Below are 22,558 nucleotides of genomic sequence, written 5' to 3' on the forward strand. Positions count from 1 at the left end.
AAAAAAATATAAAATAACTTGATGGTCGTGTAGCAACTGGATCACCTTTAATCGAGATAGAAAAAAAATAAAATATTTAAACAAACGAAATTAATACTGATGAAAAATTGATAATAAAAAAAAACAAAGATGCAATTATTTTGCTATGAATAAAGGTGTAAAGAACGAAGAAAATTTATCGGATATTATAGGGAGATTGCGGATGTACCGGAGATGAATTTAGAATTTGTGGAAAGTCTATGTGTTCCTGAACAAAATGAAATGAGGTAAACGACAAGATGAATATGATGATGTTTAAATTACAATGTCATACACAACTTTCAAAGTTAAATTTAGTATAAAACAAGTTTTATAATATCTTTATAATAAAGATGAGTTTGAGTACAAAGAAATTTTGTATTAAAAAAAAATATAATAATAATAATGAAAAATTACTTTATGAAAGAAAAATCAACATTGAAAGTTTAAGAAACAAAGAGTTCTTCCCTTTCTTGTAATATTTGACTTGTTGAAAATTTTACTTCAAGTAAATTAATAAAAAAAACATTATTTGAATGGACTTGTTGAAACTTTTTAAAATGCTTAGACAAGTATATTTCGATTATTTAATATTCAAGTGTTTATGCAACTATTGCAAGTCTTTTTTTTTTTGTCGAAATATTTTTTAAATTATCCTGAAATATATAAAAGAATTTAAATAATTCAATGTTAAAGATAAAAAAGAATTTAAGCTTTAGCTGAAAAATTAAAATCACATTGAAAAATTAAAATTATTACAAAATAATTTAAACAAATTTTTAATTTATTCAATACATTGAGTTATAAAAAATAATAAATGTTGAAAAAAATTGAGTACATGATAAAACTCAGCTAATTATTATGAAAAATTTCTAAATGATAATTTTAATTTAAATTTTATACATTTGCATTGAATTTAATTTTTAAAGTTGATATTTTTCAAGTGTTATTTTGTTTGAAAAAAAAAAACCCAAATTCTAGTTATTTTTTTAATATCAAAAATTGAAAAATTACTCTGGAGTAATGAATGGTACTTGAGACAAACGTAAAGCCTTAACCAAAGTGTCCTTAGCTTTAACAAAATCATCTGAATTAGGCTGCAAATATTTGTGACACGTTATCACAATTTTAATTAGTTTATCAACAATTTCTGTTGCATCCCATAATTTACCATTTTTACGAAGATAATTACTTGCAATGCTTTGAGAAACAGTAACTTTGTTTTCTAATAATTGAATATCTTTTTTAATTTTTTTCAAGTCTATTGAATCAACATCATCACCAGTTAATTTTGACTCTTCAACCCTCCATTGATTAACACAAGCGATACAACGACAAATGTAACCAAAATGTGATATTATTTCATTCCTACGATCTTTACGACCTTTTTCATGAAAACCGTATCCATTACTATCAAAAATTTGTTGACCTTTTTTTAATGGAGTTATGGCATATATTACTTCATATTCACCAAGACTAACACGTGTTATATCAGGAAAACACTGATGTTTAAAAAGCATTGCATTTGGATTAATTGTTGTTCTGTTAAATCCTATTTTCGGAGATCGATCAGCCTTCAATCTTTCATAACTAACACTTGAATAAACAATTCTCAAAGTTTTTTCTATAAATCCAAGAAACTTGACAAATATATCACATTGTTTTAATTCAATCAATGATTTGTTATCTTTAACAAGACCAATTGCCATTCCCATATAATATGCAATGATTATACTGTCAATAAATTGTTCTGAATTCTTGTTATGTAATTTTGGATTAATTTCTTTTGATAAATTATAAACACTTGAAAATTTAGTTATATCATAATCACATTTGTAAACTTCTTCTTTTGTTGATGGTGGTTTAGCATTGGCATCATAAGTAGATAATAATTTATCAATATTAGAACCACATTCTTTATATGCTTTGATAGCTAATTTCAGTGTCATTAATGATATTTCATCTGCAATATTAGTAGCCAAAGATGATGTTACAGCACACTCAATATCATGATATTCTTCAAATGATTTTTCACGACAATAATCAGAACAATATTGAGCAATAATACAACATTCACATGGTACGCCATTCCATATTTGCTTTGTGCAATGCCAACAATGTTTAAGTCTTTCTTCAATAAAAAGAACAGTAGCATATGGTTTGCAAACACCAATTATTTCACCAGGTTGAATGTCTCTTGTTGCAATAATATGACGACCAAGATCTTCCGTAAAATTTAATTCAACAGCATCAGATAAACCAGGAACTAATGGATTTTTATTTTTCAATATTGGTATAGTTGGATTATAACAAACTTCATAACCTCTATCAATTGGTACATCACCAAATTTTCGAGTAGATTCAACCATTTGTTGAAGTTGTTTTTGAAATGATTCATCAAGTTTGTTTGGTTGATCAATAACTTTTGCTAATAATTTGCTTGTTATTGTACGATGACATACAGCTTTACGTAAATGATAATCAGGCTTGTGAGCAGATGGTAAATGAATAAGAGAAACACGTTCAAGATCCTCAAGACATGATTCAAACATTCCAAGTTCATAAAGAATTATACTTCTCCAGTGATATAAATAAGATGACATTTCTGTATTTGGTATTATATATATAATTGCCTGTGAATAATGCTGCAATGCCATTATATTTAAGTTGAGAGCATAACATTGCTCAGCAGCTATTCGCTCAGAATTTGATCTATTTACATCTTTTTTGTGTAAATACATCACATTATTCGGTATGACACCACTCACATTATTTTTTCCATCAAATATTAGGTTCATAAGAAGTTGAATACGTGCATTTTGACTCATAATGAATTTACGTGAATATAAAATCTTAAATGCCACGCTTTCTACCATTATTTTCCATGTATGAAATTTTAAATATTCGGTTTCCATTTGGAGATCTGGTATTTAAAAAAATAATATATATTAATTTACAGATTTATCACTATTTATATAATTTTGACAGGTTAGTTTGTTAATTTTGGTTTACCTTGAGAAGTCATTTCGTCTTGTTTACACGTGTCAAGTTGTTATTGTTAATTAAACTTGAAAAATGATACTTGATGAAAAGTCAATGATTTATTTATATTATTTAATATTTCACTTTATTATATATTCACTTTTTTTTTAATTAAATGTATCAACATTAATTATCAGGTTAATTGTATTTTTAATCATTATAACTGTACGTTCCTTGATGAGTATCAGCTGAGCGCTAGTGTAGACCAGTGTAGGCCAGTGTGTCATGTGGGCCTGGGCCTTGTGTGTATTTTTATACTTCCTATTTTTATACTTCCTGAAATTCTAAATTTTTTGGTATGCGCATTATCATCTAGAAACGATGACGTAGCACCATGTGGTAGCATAATAATAATAATATAAATTTTAAATTACTTAAAATATTATTTTACCACAAAATTAAAATTTAAAAATTTTAAACTTTAAAAAGCCAACAATTATTTAAGAATCAGCATATTTATTTCTCTTATTTTTTTTTTTTTTATCATTTTTAAAATATACACATACAAAGTATTTTCTTTCTACATACACAAGTTCAAAGCAAAGTAAAAGTTATTTTAATTTTCTAAATTTTATAATAATAATAATGATGTGTTGAAAGATTTGAAACGAAAATAAAATTAGATAAAATTTTAATTTATAAATTATTATTATTATTATTTAGTCAAAATATTTGAAAGATTCTTCATTAAATTTTATGTTTGTATAATTAAATGTCGAGTCGTTGAATGAAAAAAAAAAAAAAAACAAAATAAGATTTTACCTGCATGCAAACAATAGCTATTATCAAAATTGAAAAATAAAAAATACATTGAAACATTCATATTAAATATTAAATATGGTAAAAAAAATCGAATTATTACAAATACATTTTTTTTTTCACATCAATATTTCGTCATTATTATATACAAAAAATAAAAATTTCACTCTGGAATAAGAATAGGTCCTTGAGTCAAATCTAAAGCCAGAGCTAAAGTAGATTTAGCTCTAATAAAAATTTCCGAAGTTGGCTTCAAATACTTCTGACATTTTCCCACAATTTCAATTAAATTATTGATATCTGTTGTTGCATCACATATTTTCTCATTTTTACGAAGATAATTATTTGCCGCATTACTCGCAATCATAATTCTTTTTTCTGCTTCTGAAATACCGTCTTTAATTTTTTCCAAGTCATTTTTATTAATTCCAGTTGGTTCTGAATGATCTATACTCCAATCATTAATACAAGCCTCACAATTGCAACAAAAATTAAAAATCAATTTAACTATACCTCTACGTACTTGAAGACATTTTTCATAAAAATTGTACAAAAAATTATCACCAATTGTTTGACCATTTTTTATTCCATTCAACGTATAAATAAGTTGATATTCACCTTGATTAACACGTTTAATATCAGTATAACATTGCTGTTTAAAATGCATCGTACCTGGAATAATTTTTGAATTAAGAACTACGTCCTTAGAAACTTTAGAACGATCAAAATATCGATGATAAACTCTGTTCGATATAATAATTCTCATAGTTCTTTCTATAAATCCAAATAGATACATAAATTTATCAAACTTTTTTAATTCACTTAATGTTTCGTTATGTTTGACAAGACCAATAGAAACACCCATGTGATATGCAATAATTAAACTTTGAGCAAAGTATTTAGAATTATCTTTATTTTTTGTTGGATTATATTCACTCGATAACATATGAATACTCGAGTATTTATTTGGATCATGATCACTCTTGAGTAATTCATTTTCTGTTGGTGGTTTAGCATTGATATCATAAGTAGACATTAATTTATCAATTTTACTTCCACATTCTTTGTATGCTTTGATGATTGTTCTGACTGTCAATAATGAAATATCATCTATGTTATCATCACCTAAACATGGCAATATATTACACTCATGATCATGATATTCATCAAATGATCTTTCACGACAATAATCTGAGCAATAAATAACACATGGACAACGATCACATGGTATACCATTCCATGTACTCTTTGTACAGTGCCAACAAAACCTAAGTCTTTCAGTAAATGTAACAGCACTAACATGTGCTTTACAAATGCCAATTAATTCACCAGGTGAAATATCTCTTGTTGCTGTTATAAAACGACCAAGTTCATTTGTACAATTCAATTTAACAGCATCAGATAAACCAGGAATTAATGAATTTTTATTATTTAATATTGGCAGAGGTGGATTATAACGAACTTCATTACCTTTGTCAATTGGGTCTCCTAAAAGTTTATCATTATGTTGAATCGCTTCGATAACATCTTTTGTATGTGACTTTGTATATTCACTTGATCGATTACCAACCTTTGTTGATAATCTAGAAGCCATTTTACGATGACATGTGGCTTTACGATGAAAAAAAGCACCTTTGTACTGATGTGGTACATGAAGAACAGTGATACGTTCAATGTCTTCAAGGCATGATTCAAACATTCCATATTCATAAAGTATTTGACTTCTATTATTGTATAAAACAGATGAAAACTCTGTATTCGGTAATGTATATGCTATTGCTTGTGTAAAATTTATCAATGCGGCCAATTTTGAGTTGTTCTCATAAAATTTAAGACCAAGGTCTTGGAACCACTTTCCTGTTGCTTGATCTTTAAGTTGTATTTTATTCAATATATCATAGAGTATGATACTTTTACTCACATTATTTTTTTCATCAAATAATTTGTCCATCACAAGTTGAATACGTTCATTTTGACTCGGAATTAACTCAATGGTATTTAATATATCACACACTTTTTTTTCTACCTCATGTTTCCATTCTATTAATTGCTTGACAGGATTATCTAATGAAGCTGTTGATTAAAAAAAAACCATGTCAAATTAAACATATATATTTACACGTTTATTATTACTTGTAAAATTTTAATTATTTAATCTGCTAATTATGCTTTACCTGGAGAAGTCATTTTGTCTTGTTTACACGTTTAAAGTTTTTAATTTAATTTAAAAATTAATACTTGATGAAAAGTCAATGATTTATTTATATTTTTTAATATTTTACTTTATAAAATGGAGTTTTTTTTTTTTTTTTTAATTTAAAAGTATCAACATTAATTATCAGACTAATTATATTTTTAATAATCACTGAACGTTCCTCGATGAGTATCAGCTGAGTGCTAGATTGTGCTAGACTATTGTGGGCCTTGTGTATTTTTGCCTTTCTTGAAATTCTAATGCGCATGATTATCTATAGAAGCGGGAATGTGGCAGTATAAAAATAATAATATAAATTGTAAATAATTATCTAAAATATTATTTTTCCACAAAAATAAAGGTCTAAAATATTAAACTTTATTGTTATTTTACTGGCATACAAATTTTCATGGTGACTTGATGTTTATTATTAAATTTACGAACATACACTCATTCAAAAGCCAACAATTATTTAAGAATCAACATATTTATTTCTCTTATTTTTTTTTCTTTATCATTTTTAAAATATACACATACAAAATATTTTTCTGTCTATATACACAAGAGCAAGGTCAAAGTTATTTTAATTTTCTAAATTTTATAATAATAAAAATGATGTTGTGAACGATTTGAAACGAAAATAAAATTAGATAAAATTTTAATTTATAAATTACTGTATATTTATTATTATTATTTAGTCAGAATATTTGAAAGACAATTCATTAAATTTTATGTTTGTATAATTAAATGTCAGGTCGTTGAATGAAAAAAAAAAAAACAAGTTAAGATTTTACCTGCATGCAAACAATAGCCTATCAAAATAAAAAAAAAACAATTTAAATTATTTCAAAATAATTAATTAAAATTTTCGTTTTATTGAATACATTGATTCAGAAAAATTATCGTAGATTGTTACATGTTGCATTTTGTATGCGCAAATAAAAAAAAAAAAAAAATCGAATACAATTCAAATAAAACTTAATACATTAATTATAAAATCATTGAAAAATTAGAATTTTGTTGAGGCCATATTTTTATATTGTCTTGTATGCGCAAAAAGAAAAAAGAAAAAATTGTTTACAATTCAAATAAAACCTAGTATAAATGAAAAATTAAAATTTTGTTGAAACCATATTTTTTGATTATCAAAATTCAATTATTACAATTTTTAAAATTAGCAGTTTTATTTTTTTATAATTGAAAAATTATTATTTTATTTAATTATGAATACGACAAAAAATAAACATAATTATTCTGGATATACCAAAGGTACCTGAGAAAGTTGTAGAATTTGACTCAAATATAATCTCGAGTTAACAAGATCACTTGAATTGAGATCTAGATGTTCATAGCAAGAATTAACAACTTCAACTATTGCTTCAATATACTTTGATACATCATTCAATTTATTATTTTGACAAAAAAATCTACTTGCTATCTTACGAAGTACCGTAATTTGTTTGCCAACTTTTTCAAGATTTTGTTTGATTTCTGTCAAGTACTTTGAATTATCTTCTGTTATAATATCATCTTTTAAAACCCAATCATCAGTACAAGCCATGCAATTACAATCAATACCAAAATTTGATAATAAATAATCTTTTCGTTCCTTCTCAGTGGCTTTAGAATAATCATTTTTATAATAATTACTGTATACTTGAGCACCTTTTTCAATTGGAGATATAGCATAAACAAATTCATAATCACCTTTTCGAATACGTATGACATTATTTAAGCAATGATGATTAAATAAAGATAAACTTGGATTTATTGTTGAACTGGTAATAATATTTTCCTTCAAACCCTTTGTTTGAGTATTCATTTCATGATGAAATTGATTAAACTTAACAATTCTCATAGCTCTCTCAATAAATCCAAACAAATATACAAATTCATCATAATTTTTCAAATAATTCAAGGATGCACCTTCTCTAATAAGACCAATACTAATTCCCAAATGATATGCAATAGCCAAGCTCTTGACAAATATTTTTGAATTAACACCATGTGAATTTGTTTTAAAATCACTCCATAAATTATGAAAACTTGAGTACTTTTCAGGCTCATATTTTTTTTTGCACATTTCATCTTTTGTTGGTGTTTTATCATTGATATGATAATTATCCATTAATTTGTAAATGTTAGATTCGCATTGTTTGTATGCTTGGATGGTTACTCTCAAGGTCATTAATATATCTTGATCAACTCCATAAGCACATAAACGTGGTAAAACATGACACTCAATATCATGTGTTGTTTTAAATGCTGCTTCACGACAATTATCAGAACAATAAATTGTACATGTACACCATTCACATGATATACCATTCCATACTTGCTTTGTGCAATGCCAACAAAAATTAAATCTGTCTCGAAAATTAACAACACTCACGTATGGCTTACAAACACCAACTAATTCACCAGGTAAAATGTTTCTTGATGCTGTTATATAACGACCATCTTTTTCTGTGTAATTTAATTCAAGTGCATTTGATAAACCAGGTATCAATGAATGTTTTTTTGCCAATAAAGGCGGCTCAGGAAGTTTATAATTAACTTCATTTGGTTTGTTATATGGTACAATATTAAGTTTATTATAATCTTCAATATTTTGATGGTATTTTTTTAGTTCAACCTCTGAAATATTTTGTGGATTTTTAAGTACTGGTATTAATAATTTACAAGCAATTGCGCGATGACACATTGCTCTACGATAAAATAAATCACCTTTTAGATCTTTTGATAAATTAGGGAGTGGAATAAGTTGAATGTCTTGAATGCATGAATGAAACATACCAAGTTCATAAAGACATTTGCTTCTGTTGTTGAGTGAAAGAGCTAATAATGTAGTATTTTCTACTGCATATGCAATGGCTTGAGTGTAATGTATCATTGCCATGCGTTTATCGTTACTCCTGTATATTTCATCACCACGATTTCTGTGACGAATTCCAACATTTGGATTTTTTCCTGGACGTGGAATTGCTGGTATCTTGTCACCAAGACTATCTTTTCCACTCAATAATTTGTCCATTACAAGTTTAATACGTTTATCATTTTCAGTTGGAATTGATTCAACTGACTCGTATATTTTTCTTACACTATTTTCAACCTTGAGACTCCAGTCCACCATATCAGAAATGGCAATATCCAAAATGTCTGTAGAATTCATTGTCTTGTTGATAATTACCAGCTTTTTTTTTCAATTTAAATTGACAATAAATACTTTAATCAACAGGCAATTAATTCCTTGATTTTGTTGATTATTAATTTTTATTACTTTTAATTTATATATTCAGTTAACTTTGTATTTATTTTCTGATTTTATAATTTTTATTTTATCAACGCCACGTGTTGAATTATTTAATTGATTTTAGAAAATTATCTGTGTGACAATAATTAAGCCTCGATGAGTCGTAGGCGAAGACTCAACAATTTATGACTCTGTGCACTCGGTTTTTCTTTTTCCAAAATTTACAATTATAACCAGTGCGCATGATTAATTATGACAAAATTATGATGTGGCAAAATAAAAATAAAAATAATCATATAAATTTTAAATTATCTAGAATTTTCTTTTTCCACAAAATTAAAATTTAAAAACTTTATTGTTATTTTACTGGCCCTCAAATTTTCATGCCTAATGTTTTTCTTATTTTTTTTTCTATTAAAATATACCCATACAAGGTAATTTTATTTTTGTACACACAAATTTAAGGAAAAATAAAAGTCATTTTGATTTTATAAATTTTATAATAATAAAAATGATTTTGTGAAAGATTTGAAAAAAAAATTTGATTAAATTTTCATATAGAAACTATTTATAAATCAACACATTTATTTACATATTTTTTTTTTTTTTTTTTTCATAACAAAAATATTCACATAAAATTTTTTAGCATCTAATTGTTGATCCACTTGAAATCAGCAAAGTTTTCATATATATATTTATACAAATTTATTTAAATATTTTATATATACTCATTTGTTAAGCCTGAAAAATAAAAAATAAATATTTAAATATTTATTCGGATTTATTGCTGATATTTTTTTGTATCAAAAATAAATTTTAAATTATCATTTATCATATAAATATATTGTTTACTATTTATAATTTTTTTCATAAACATTCATATGTAAAGAAAAAAAATTTATAAATAAATATTTAAATATTTACCTCTGATTTTTCAACACCATAAGTGGAAAAACTATTGAGAGCAACAGCTTCAGGTGACAAAGATTTATCATCTGTTGTAGTTGTTTTTCTATTGAATATAAAACGATAAATAAATGATGCCAATGCTGCACCAATAATTGGAGCAATCCAATAAATCCAATGTTGAGACCAATTATTACTCCACACTGCTGGACCAAATGATCTTGCTGGATTCATACTACAGCCAGTATAAGGTCCAAATACTGTTGCAAGACATGTTACTGCTAATCCAAATTTTAATGCTGTTGAATCAGTATTTAATTTATTTCTTTCATCCCATACTGCACATGCAAGTGTCATCAAAATCATTGTTGAAATTGTTTCAATCATAAAACCTTGTGATGATGATACTTTGATATTTGTTACACAAAAATTAACACCAAACGAAGATGAAGGAATCATCATCTGTTTTTTAATTTAATTTTATTAATAAGCAAAATTAATTGTCTCTTTTTTTATATGAAAAAAAATATACCTTTAATAATCCATAGCCCAAAATTGCACCAAGATTTTGAGCAATAATAAATACCATTGCTTCAGCAATTGGTTTTTTACCAAGTATAACTGATCCAACAGTTATTGCTGGATTTACATGTGCATGACTGATATGACCAAAACACTAGAAACAAAAAAAATAAAATAATCTAGATTTTTATTTATTTTATTTATTGATTTTGATATAATTAATTAATTTATTGTTATTAAAATTTAACCTGTACAACAATCATGACAGTTAGACCAAACACAAGTGTTTTTTGGAGTTCTGTTGATGCCATACCATCAGCACAACCACCACATCCTAGTAAAATTAATAATGCTGTACCAACAAGCTCAGCAATACCAGCTATAAATGTTTGCCATATATCTCCTTCTCCATAAATTATCTTGTTTAATTCTGGGAATAATAAATGTGCTAATCAATAGACTACAATTTTTTTTAAATATAAAAATTATCAATATACAAATCAATATATTGATTGATATTAATTTACAAATAGGAAAAATATTTACTCTAATATAAAATGAAATATATTTTTTATTAATTTGATTATTTTTTTTTTATTATTATTGCAGATGATGTGGACAAGTCAATGACATCACTCTAATATTTCTATCATCAACGACAATAAGGGTGAGTTTATTCAATTTTTTATCGATTTCATTTTGACTTTGTCAAAACTTTTGTAAAATCTCAATCAAGCTAGCTTTTTTAATTTCTTTAATTATTTTATTGAGAAAAAATTTTTTCTACTGACACAACACTGTTTCTATTTTATCATAATATTTTTCGATCAAATTGAGATTGAATATCAAAACTCGACATCAATTTTACACCTGTAATTGATGAAAAATTATTGATCAATTATTGACCCTACATCTCCCTACATGATAGAAATAAAAAATTATCTTCGATATATACCAAGAAGAGTCAATGAATTTTTATTTTTTATCTTTTAAAAAAAAAAGTCAAGATTATTTATTTATTTATAGCTTTTCAAGATGAATATATTTACATTGCGAAATTTAAATATACATTTATGCGTAACTGCAAATATTTCTTAATTACATTTTTTTTTTTCATTTAATTTTTTTTCTGATATGATTATAAATGGAATCATTCCACTGACAAATTTTCATAGATATTATATTTACTGATCGGATGTTTTTTTTTTTAAACATTGTTATCAGCAGTTTGTTCGTGTTGTATATAACCATGCTTTGAGATAATAGTACAGTAGAAATTATCAGTCTCTAAAACACCAATTAAAATGCAATATTTTTTTATTTTTTTTTTGTTCTACAATCATTATGCGATGTCAAATATTTGCAAAAAAAAATCAGCCAATTCACGAGATATTTTTATTGTTGTTATCTTCATATATATATTTAGTTTTATTTTAATTTTTTTTTTTCAATTAAATTTATATATCGCAGTTAATTTTTGGGAGCTTTCCAAGAAATTTTAATTACGTAATTGAAAAAGAAAAAAATGATAATACTCAATGGAGGTAACTGACACGAGGGTCAGTATCCTTATCAAATTTTATCACACTATATTATCGTAATTGAAAAAGTAATAATAAAATAAGTGTTAATTTTTTTTTTTTCAAATTAATAAAACCAAGATAAAAAATAATTGTATCAACACCTTTTTAACAGTGTGATAAGCATTTCTATATAGTATAAACATTTGTTAATAAATCAAATAAATTTACAACTATGACATCGTAAAACTAACAACTTTTCATGATAATGATTTTGAGGGATAAAAATAAACATAATCAAATTGCATTGAAATTGATAAGATAATAAAATTTTTCAAAAATTAATATGTTTTATGACGTATATGAACCTTCACATCGTGACCCAACTTATCTGTTTAAAATGCAAAATAAACATTTATTTATTTAAATAATATTATGATAAACAATTTTATTTAAATAACAATAATTGATATTCAAATAGCTATGTTAAATTATTAAATAAAATCAAGAAACAATTTTAAGATGAAAAAAAAAAAGTATATTTATAAATGAAATAAGTGATTTAATGAAACTCATGTGCAAGTTGTTGTTGCAAAAATAATTTTTACAAGGGGTATAGATAATTAAGCGGATATGCATAAATTGAATAATAATTTTATTGATGCACCTATGTAATGGATCATGTGGTTGTGCTTCAATATCACATCAAGGACAATTATTTAAAATTAAAAATTAATTACAATTATTGTAATTATCACCCAGCTATTGTTGAGTACTTTTTTTTATTTTTTTTTCAATTTAATTTCCATTGAAAAATGATGACTCTTGAATTGGCACTTGTAAAAATACACAAGGGTATATTGAATGACCATTGACGCAAAGTTAATGACAGGAGAATGTTTAAAATACTATTGAATATATAATTCAAGAGGTCAAACACGTTAATTTTAATGCAAGAAATTTCTTCAATTATCTGCGAAATATTTTGTATGTTTTTTTTTTATTTTTAGTAACTTTTTATCTTGAAATTTAATTAAAAAAATAATTATTAATATTAATCAGTAATATTCAATTTTTTTTTAATATCAATTAATTATTTAAATGATAAAAATATTAATTTAAATAAAGATTTTTATTCTAATTTATCGTGGAAATTTTTGTGTGTTTTTTAAAAAATATTTTATTTAACACAATGTTGACAAGATATTTTATTATTTTTTTTTTTCATTTTTTATTTGTTTGAATAAAAATTCCAGAGAGAGGAAAAAAAAATAAATATGTATGTGGCCTCCATATCGTGTTTTAGCATTGTGAATAAAACAAGTTGGTAAATGAAATGTGGAGGCTGTATAAAAATATAAAATTATTATCAGTTTTAATAGATACCAATTGAATTGAGGTAGAAAATTATTTGAATTAATTATAATTACAAAGTTGATTATGGAAATTTTATTAGCAGTACAAAAATATTATTATGAAATGGTTCAAATTAAAAAAACAAATAATAAAAGTGAATTAAAATCAATAGAAATTATTTATATATATTTTTCCTAATTTCGAAATTACAAATAGCCAAGAAAAAACAAAACAAAAAAAAGAATCGAAAATCTACTTGTTAGTAATTCGAAATAAAATAATTTGTTTTTTTTTTCAATTTTCTTTCAAATTCGATTTAATTATTTTGATCAAATCAAGTTTATTAACATAAAAAAAAAATGTTATAGTATTTTACATAATTTATTATTGATATTAAATAAAAATAATGATTAAAAGTTTTTTTTCTATTTTTTTCTATTCAACTTACTTGTTTGTACTTCACAATTGGGCATTTTGATATTATTTTTTATTTTTTATATTCAACAGAAATTAATTATCATGTATTATGTGTAAATGAACAGCACCAGAATGTTTTTGATAAATTATTTGAATATTTTATTTGATAATTTCAGCTGAGAAGTTCCATGCGTTCACTTTGTTTGTCACTTTACCAAACAACACCTCTTGCGTTGTCAGCTTTTTCAGAGCAATACACAAGTACTTAGTCTCTCCTACTGACCCCCCTCCATTATCATGCAAATCATAACATGTTTAAAGAACATCTAGAAACTCATGCTTTTGCAAAATATTTTTACATATTTTTATTTTGTCTTGATTGTTTTTTAAAAAATTATTTCGATTTGAAAAATTTCGATTGAAAATAAAAAAAAAAAAAATACCATTTAGTGTTTTTTTTTTACTTTAAATTTATTATTATATAAATAATTTATTTGGGTTATTAATAACTCATTATTTAATAATGATAAAGTATTTTCGAAAAGTGTTAAAAAATTACATTATGGAGTTATAGTTTTTTTTTTATTCGCCACTGAATCAATCGAAATTTCATATGTTTGTAATATTGTGATAATTTTATGTATGCTTTAACAAATATTAAAAATTGTTGGATCAAATTACAATGTAGGTATTTTATTAATCATTTTTATTTATATAGAAATTCGAATGTTTATTTTCAACATTTAAAAAATATTCTTCATTAAAAATAAAATTTAATAGTTAACCATTAACTTTAATATTCTTTTTTTTTTAAAACTTCAATTAAATATCTATAATCAATAATAAAAAAAAAAAAATATCTATATTCATTTATAACATTCATTAACATGATAATAATATTTCTCCATCATTCATTATTGTAAAAAAATACTATTTATAAATTTACATTATCAAAAATTATATTTAAAAAAAAAAACATGAAACGATAATTATTTTCTCTTTTTTTAAATTAAATATATGATATGTAACAAATATTCTAATGCTATTTTTTAAAAAATGCATATTTTTATTAAATCTGAAATCAATTGGTCAACAAATGTTAATCAGATTTGAATTGTTAATTTATAAATATTATTTATATCTTTAAAACATAACTATTCGATCCCCTGATCGCATATAAATTAACAGTCACAGTAAATTAGCAGTTTTAAACATTTTTTTTTTTTTGCTTAAATACTACTTGACAACCTCTAAGTGTAATCAATTTTAAACCCCAACAATATAACTATATTAATTTCATTAAATAACTGCTAAAAAAAAATTAAATTGAATTGATCTAAATTGGCAAGAAAAAATAAAAATTGGCTTTCTCATATTTCATGTTTTTTCTTTAGCTCTTCAATAATATATATACCAACTTTAAACTCTTCTTTAATAATTAATAATTTAAGAATAATATAATAATCTTATATTTAAGTTTCACCTTGAGCCGAAGCTGACCAGTATTCTACGACAAGTGATGACAGAGGATGTACATCAGATCTATAAAAAAAAAAAACAATTTTTTTTTGTTTTATGAATGTTTACCTTTATTTTTATAATTTTTCATAACATTTTCTTTTTTATTAGCAATGAGATATTCAGAAGAACCATTTTCAGTTCTAGCTTGAGATGAATTTGCATTTACCTCTGCTTTAACTGGTAATGAACTAACTGATGATTTTAATTTTTCTGCAAAAATCCAACGATACAATACAGATGCAATAAATGCTCCAGTCATTGGACCAAGCCAATAAATCCAGTGTTTATCCCAACTACCAGTCCACAATGCTGGTCCCAATGATCTTGCTGGATTTAAACTACAACCAGTATGAGGTCCAAATACCATGCATAATCCAGCAATAACAAGACCAAATTTAATTGGTATTGAATCACTATTTTTTTCATTACGACTATCCCAAACAGCTGAACACATAAACATCAAAACACCTGTTGCAGCAAGTTCAATAAGAAATCCTTGAATTGGATGAATTTTTTCATTTAATTGAGTTACACAAAAACTATCAACTCCTGTATGATTAGTAGCATACATAATATCAATTGGCGTGACAATCTAAAAGAAAAAAAAATATTTTAATGTTTTTTTTAAAAAAAAGAATAGTTTGTTTGTTTTTTTTTTATGTTTAACAAACCTTTAAAAATCCATAACCCACAATGGCACCAGCACACTGTGCAAAAATGTAAAATATACCAACAGCCAGTGATTTTTTACCAAGTACAATTGAACCAATTGTTATTGCTGGATTAATATGAGCATCACTTATGTGACCAATACTCTGAGAAAAAGAAAAAAATATTAATTCATTTAAAATTTAATTTAAAAGTTTATATATATATTTTAATATAACAACATACCTGAATTATAAGAGTAACTGTAAATCCAAATACAAATGCAACTTGAAATGGTGGTGGTTGACTACCAAGACTACCAAGACATCCAGAACAACCAACAAATATTAACACTGCTGTTCCAAGAAATTCAGCTAAAGATGCTATCAACACATTCCATCCTGATTTTTTATTCAACACTTCATTAAAACCTGCAAATTAAAAATATTTTAATTAATTTTTTATTTCAAGAATATAATAAAATTTGCTATAAAAATTTTAATTATTTTTTTTTACTTTTTATCAATTGAAATGTTTTGTTTATTTACAAATAATTATACAATAATAGCTTTTGAAAATTATTACTATTTTTTATTAATATTTAAAAATGAAAATTAATTAGTTTTTTTTTTTTTTTTATGTAAACATTGATTAAAAAAAATAATAATAAACATGTGAAATTTTATATTTAAATGAAAGTAAAATTTTTTCAATTAAAATTTTTATTACATTCACTTTTGATGTTATAAAATTTAGTATGGTTTTTTTTATAAATTCATCAAGTCATCATCATCATTACCATCATATGCATCATACAAAAGATAATTAAATTGTTATCATGAGTACCGAGTTAAATTATGTCGCTTGTTTAGCACACTAATTACACAAATACTGAGACTATTTAAAATTATTTCGAAAGCAAAATATGATTTATTTAATTATCAATGTGGTTACTTGAATTTCAATTAATAATTACAATTATAAATTGTTTTAGTAAAAAAAAAACAATATTTTATATTTTTCAAGGAAATATTATTTCTAAAATTTATTTGCAATAATTGGAATAAATGAAAAAATATAAAGAAAATAAGTACGTAATTAAAAATTCATTTAAAAACAAAAATATATTAAAAATAAGCTATTTGAGATTTATTATTGCGTTGTTGAGATAAATTTTTATATTTTTTAAACTACTAATAAATTTATATTACCACCAATCAGTATGAACCAGCAACTAATAAAAACGATTTCTTCAATAGAAAAATAAAAATAATATTATTACGTAAATTTAAATTATTTATTATAAATAATTAATTGAGTTATTCAACAAAAACCACATAATTCTATATCATAATTTTGCTCGTTCATATAATTTATGTTATATTAAAAAAATTCTTGCAAAATTATTGAAAAAGTAAATAACTAAATTATTTAAAATGATTAATTTATGTTTAAAGAAAACTATTATTTGTTGCATATAAATAAAAAGTTCTTATTTTTTTATCTAGTATTATTTCGAGAGATTGGAAATGAAAGTAAAATTTTTCGAGCAAGCTTAAATACATACACAAAATAAGTTAATTTAAAATTAGAAAAAAAAAATGTAAAATTATTTAATTATTGGGAATTTTATTTTTCAAGATTAATAATTATTTATTTAATTATTTTTTTAGTTTTACTGCAGGCTGTATAAATAATTATTAAAATAGCAGGAAAAAATAATAATCAAAATAACATAAACATTTTATAAGTTAAATAAATTTTTTTTAAAATTTCCGCATTGTTGTCACAGTACGTGCATTCAAAGATCAATGTTTGCAAATGTAAATATAGATATAAATACACCGAGCATGGACAGCAATAGTAATTGATTTCCTAGGTCAAGTTTACAAACCGTAATTCTCTTTTTCATTGATACCGTATTTTACATTTTAATTTTTTTATTTTTTTTCTTCATTTAAACAAATATAAATATTTCATAAAATTTGATTTTGGTTATTATAATGTTGTTATTTATCAAATGAAAAAATTTTCAATAGCTGAATTAATATCAACTATTATTCATTCGATTTTAACAACAAAACAATAATACGTCTGTTGACAATTATCGAAAAAAACATTTATTATCTAAACAAAGAAAAATTTATTCTCCAAACAAAAAACATTCATATGATCTAATAGAATTTTCTGGGGTATAAATGATAATGTTATCAAAAAAAAAAAAATAAAAATAATAACACGTTTAAAAAACAAACAAAAGATATTATTAAAAATTTTAAAAAATATTAACAAACATAATAATAACAATAATTCTATCTGTTTATGATAATTAATACTTCAAGTTCAAGTGTTTATTAATTCAATTTGTTTTTTATTTTTTTTATCTTGCCTACTGTTCTCGCATGACGATGTCAACATTTTATAATCTCTCTATCATAAATTAAGATTAAAAAAAATATATATGATAGAGTAAATATATTTAAAAAATTTTTAGAAATAAAATTAAAATGCGTAAAAATAGCTGAATTTTTTAGTGAATTTTTTATACTGATAAAGATGGCGCAGCTTCCGACAGATCAATACACTTGGCATTAAATATCTAGGGCTGATATTTTTTTTATTTATCTATTTTTTTTGTTGAATACAAACACGAAAAACATGATAAAAATTGGAATAATTTAAAAGGTACATTTTATTCACGTGATTTTAACGTGGAATTTTTTTCGGCAATTATCAATATTTATTTTTTAATATGACTAGTCTGCTGGAATTAAATCATTGTTTAAACAAACCAGTAGCTTTACAGCATTATATTATTTACAGCATTTTATACATATAAAGAATATAAAGATATATTTATAGAATGATAATTTTATTTTGCAAATCATTTCGATTTAAATGGGGTTAAACTTTTATTTGTTTATAAATTTTTAAAGACTCATTTATAAATTATATTAATAATTTAATTTTAATTTATTACACTTACCAAAAGAGTCATTTTTATTTTTTCCATTTGGTATATTGATTTTTGATGTACCACTTTGGCCCCTTGGATTACCTGTCACCATTGAAATACTAGTATGTTCCATCTTCATTTGATTATTATTTTTCTCTCTCAATTATCTATTTTAAAAATTGCCCAATCTGAAATTTACCAACATTTGTAATTAATTTTTTTTCTTAATTTATAAATAGATAGAAATTAATAAATATTCAACAGGTGTTTAATTTTTATGTCAAATAAATGAATCTAAAATTTATATAATATTTTTTATAAAAAAAAAAAAAGTTTGGAAATTATATTTTATTTATTTTTATAACAAGTCAAAATTGATTCGGTGAAAATATTATATTGACTAATATCTTGGATACAAAATTACGCTCCGAAAAAAAAAAATAAATAAAATAGTTTTGCCATTGGTCTATTATTATTATTATTTTTTAGCCAGGTGTTTCGATGGCGGAAATAAAAATTTTTCGCAGTCAAAAATAATAGAAGTAATTAATTTTTAACTATTTGTTAAGGTTTGTTTTTTTTTTTTGCAAATAAATGATGAAATAGATTAAATTATTTGACAAATAAACTTACCAATTTCATGTATAAAAATAGAAAAATGTACTTTTGTCACAAATTTTTCAGACGCTTAAAAATAATTTCGCCTTTTTGTGTTATTTTTTTTTTTTACGTAAATGAAAAATAATTATACTTGGCACTATCTTGTAAATTGCATTCAAGATTTAATTATTAATGATAAAAATTAACAAAATGATAATTGTAAAAAAAAAAAAATTTTAGTTTGCAAATATTGGCCTGTTACATTGATAGATGACGCTCAGTTGAGAACGTACAAGAGACTGATGAATTTCGGAACGTGAGGCACGTTCTTTAATCTTCCTATGTGTGTGTCTATGTATTATACATATATACAAAATAACAAACTCATGCAAAACTTAGCATAGAAATTTATTTTACTAGCTAATGACTTGCGCCGTTAACAACACCGACACAACATTACTTTTTAATATTATTTTTCGATTAGTGATTCATACACGTGCTTGATTCCTAAAAACAAAATATATATAAATAAAAAAAGTTATTGTTGTTATGAGTAATATTGTCTTTGATCGACTATTTTTATTTTTTGATAGAAAAAAAGTTTTCGAATCGTTATATTATTTTTACGATTTCGAAATAAAAAAATTTTCATCAAATGTAATTTTTTTTTTTTTCGATTAACCCTTTGCTTGATTTTAAAGCAATTTATATTTTTCTAAATTTTTAAAAATTTTTTTACAAGAAATTAAACGAAATTAGAATTTAAATCATCAAGATTTATTTATTTATTATATTTTGCTGAGTAAAAAATTATAATATTGATGGAAAATAAAACTTTCATTGAATTACAGCGCAATTTTATTTTTTCCTTTTATATAAAAATGTCGGGATGATATACTAAAAAACATGTGAAAGTAACTGTATATTTTTATTTTGTTTATTTATTTTTATATTATTTAAGTAGAACATTATTATTTTTGCTCTCTAAAAGTGCCTAATTATTTCAAGCATTCTCGAAGTTTCTCGGGATAAATAATTTCTAACTATGATAATAATAAGAGGAAAAAAAAAATGATTATCTTATTTTATTTTTATCCATCTTTTATTAAATTTTTATCATAGACCTACTAGTTGTTTTTCTGTTTATTATTTTTAAATTTTTTATCAATTATTAAAAATAAATCAATCAATCACTGTTTTTTATAAACTATTTTATTTTTCGTTGAATATTATCTTAAGTCTTTTATTTTTTTCAAATTATAAATAACCATATACATTTGTCACCAATATAATAAAAATATGAATATGTTAATCAAAAAAAAAATATCGAATAATAAATGATGGACTATTTTACGTTTTAACTTGATTATACAATTTTATTTTTATTAGAATAAATTTATTATAATTTAGTAGAAATCAAAATATTTTTACAAACTCTTATTTTTAATTTTTTATACTAAAACGGTTCATGGCCATTTAATAATCATACCTGAAAAAAAATTTAAAAACATGCTTACGTGTCTTTTTTTTTACTCCAGCATTTAATATTCCAGAAACCCAATATACTTTGAATTTTAAAAATTAAATAATAATAATAATAATAATGTGAAATTAAAATTAAAATGTCTAATTTACAGATAAATTTTTCGTTTTTGAATATAATTTATGTACAAATAAATAAATATAAATATACAGATAGACAATTTGATATTTATGCTAATACAAAATGTATATATATATTTATAGGTATATTATTATTATTATTATAAATTAAATTGAAAAAAAAATTTAATAATTATATACAATCTGTAGTATAATAATTAGCAAATATTTACATAGATTGTAAATAACCAAAAAAATTTTGCTATCGCAGTAATTATCAATAACTAATTACTGTGTTTTTTTAATGTTTAACAATTTTTTGATGCTTGTCTTTTTTGATAATTAATTTGAAATATAAACAAACAAAATATTTATGAAAATATATTTGTCGTATTGAAGATCACATTGATTCTTATCAAACTGCAAGACCTTTGAAAAAATTCCACGATATTATCAGTGATATACGCATGATAAATATTTAATATCGATAAAGAATATCAAACATGACATTTGATTTTTAGATTGTTATTTTAATTATACAATTTTTTTATCAATTGTTACAGATGATAGAAAATTAAATAGGACAAGCAGACAACATCAATCTTCAATTTCCAACATCAATTACTGCAGCAGTAATGGTGAGTTTATTAATTTTTTTACCTATTTTATTAAAAATATTTTCTGTCAAATTTTTTCAAGTTGTTTGAATAGTATTCTTTTTTTAACTACGCATTATTAAAGTAAAAAAAAAATATGTACATATTTTAAAATAAAAAATAATCATATTCCTTGGTTTTTTTATTTTATTTTTTGTTTTAATGAATTAATTGGGATTTAAAGCAATTTTAAGTAACCTTGCTTACTCAAAACATGATTATGAGATTTGTAAATAATTACATGACAATGAAATTCTTATTAAATTTACCTACTGACTTTTTCCTGTATCAAGAATTTAATAATAACACGTGTTATCGAATTTATCCAGCTCAGCTATTATTTTTCTATATAAAAATATTAAAATTTGTTCTATATTAAAGCTAGAAATTAAATAGCCAAATATTCAATACGTACAATTGGGGTGAAACACGAGTTTTTTAAACCCTCAACCGACCTGTAGTATAAAATTTTTATTGACTTTTTTATTTATTAATTTATTTCAAGCATAATATTATATATATGACTCTTTAACGTCGTATTGTTATACTGAAATTATTTATATTGCAAAAATATGAAAGTCACCGGAC

The 22,558-nt window shown here is 23.3% G+C and overlaps 4 protein-coding genes across 4 annotated transcripts; all 4 read right to left on the reverse strand.

Annotated features, from left to right (window-relative positions):
• Positions 1-1,028: 1,028 nt before the first annotated feature.
• On the reverse strand, positions 1,029-3,135 carry LOC122847896 (SET and MYND domain-containing protein 4-like). The gene is made up of 2 exons (XM_044145753.1): positions 3,031-3,135; positions 1,029-2,941 (listed from the first exon to the last, which is right to left on the reverse strand). The coding sequence occupies exons 1-2, from the start codon at positions 3,041-3,043 to the stop codon at positions 1,029-1,031; spliced, it is 1,926 nt and encodes a 641-aa protein (XP_044001688.1). The 5' UTR covers positions 3,044-3,135.
• Positions 3,136-3,982: 847 nt separating this feature from the next.
• Positions 3,983-6,006, reverse strand: LOC122847897 (SET and MYND domain-containing protein DDB_G0273589-like). The gene is made up of 2 exons (XM_044145755.1): positions 5,994-6,006; positions 3,983-5,892 (listed from the first exon to the last, which is right to left on the reverse strand). The coding sequence occupies exons 1-2, from the start codon at positions 6,004-6,006 to the stop codon at positions 3,983-3,985; spliced, it is 1,923 nt and encodes a 640-aa protein (XP_044001690.1).
• A 1,256-nt stretch (positions 6,007-7,262) lies between these two features.
• On the reverse strand, positions 7,263-9,185 carry LOC122847898 (SET and MYND domain-containing protein DDB_G0273591-like). Its single transcript, XM_044145756.1, has one exon. It carries the CDS (start codon positions 9,183-9,185, stop codon positions 7,263-7,265), a length of 1,923 nt encoding a protein of 640 aa, XP_044001691.1.
• A 399-nt stretch (positions 9,186-9,584) lies between these two features.
• On the reverse strand, positions 9,585-20,051 carry LOC122847899. The gene is made up of 9 exons (XM_044145757.1): positions 19,746-20,051; positions 19,143-19,300; positions 16,403-16,587; positions 16,180-16,323; positions 15,638-16,100; positions 10,943-11,124; positions 10,705-10,848; positions 10,191-10,634; positions 9,585-10,007 (listed from the first exon to the last, which is right to left on the reverse strand). The coding sequence occupies exons 2-9, from the start codon at positions 19,249-19,251 to the stop codon at positions 10,002-10,004; spliced, it is 1,677 nt and encodes a 558-aa protein (XP_044001692.1). The 5' UTR covers positions 19,252-19,300; positions 19,746-20,051; the 3' UTR covers positions 9,585-10,001.
• Positions 20,052-22,558: the final 2,507 nt, after the last annotated feature.

Source organism: Aphidius gifuensis, linkage group LG1 (genome assembly GCF_014905175.1).
Source record: "Aphidius gifuensis isolate YNYX2018 linkage group LG1, ASM1490517v1, whole genome shotgun sequence".
NCBI lineage: Eukaryota > Metazoa > Arthropoda > Insecta > Hymenoptera > Braconidae > Aphidius > Aphidius gifuensis.

Coding starts and splice junctions, on each gene's coding strand:
- LOC122847898 (XM_044145756.1), bottom strand. CDS start 9,185: ATGAATTCTACAGACATTTTGGATATTGCCATTTCTGATATGGTGGAC.
- LOC122847899 (XM_044145757.1), bottom strand. CDS start 19,251: ATGAAGATGGAACATACTAGTATTTCAATGGTGACAGGTAATCCAAGG. Junction 16,101..16,179: donor TGGGTTATGGATTTTTAAAG/GTTTGTTAAACA, acceptor TTTTTCTTTTAG/ATTGTCACGCCAATTGATAT. Junction 10,635..10,704: donor TGGGCTATGGATTATTAAAG/GTATATTTTTTT, acceptor ATTAAAAAACAG/ATGATGATTCCTTCATCTTC.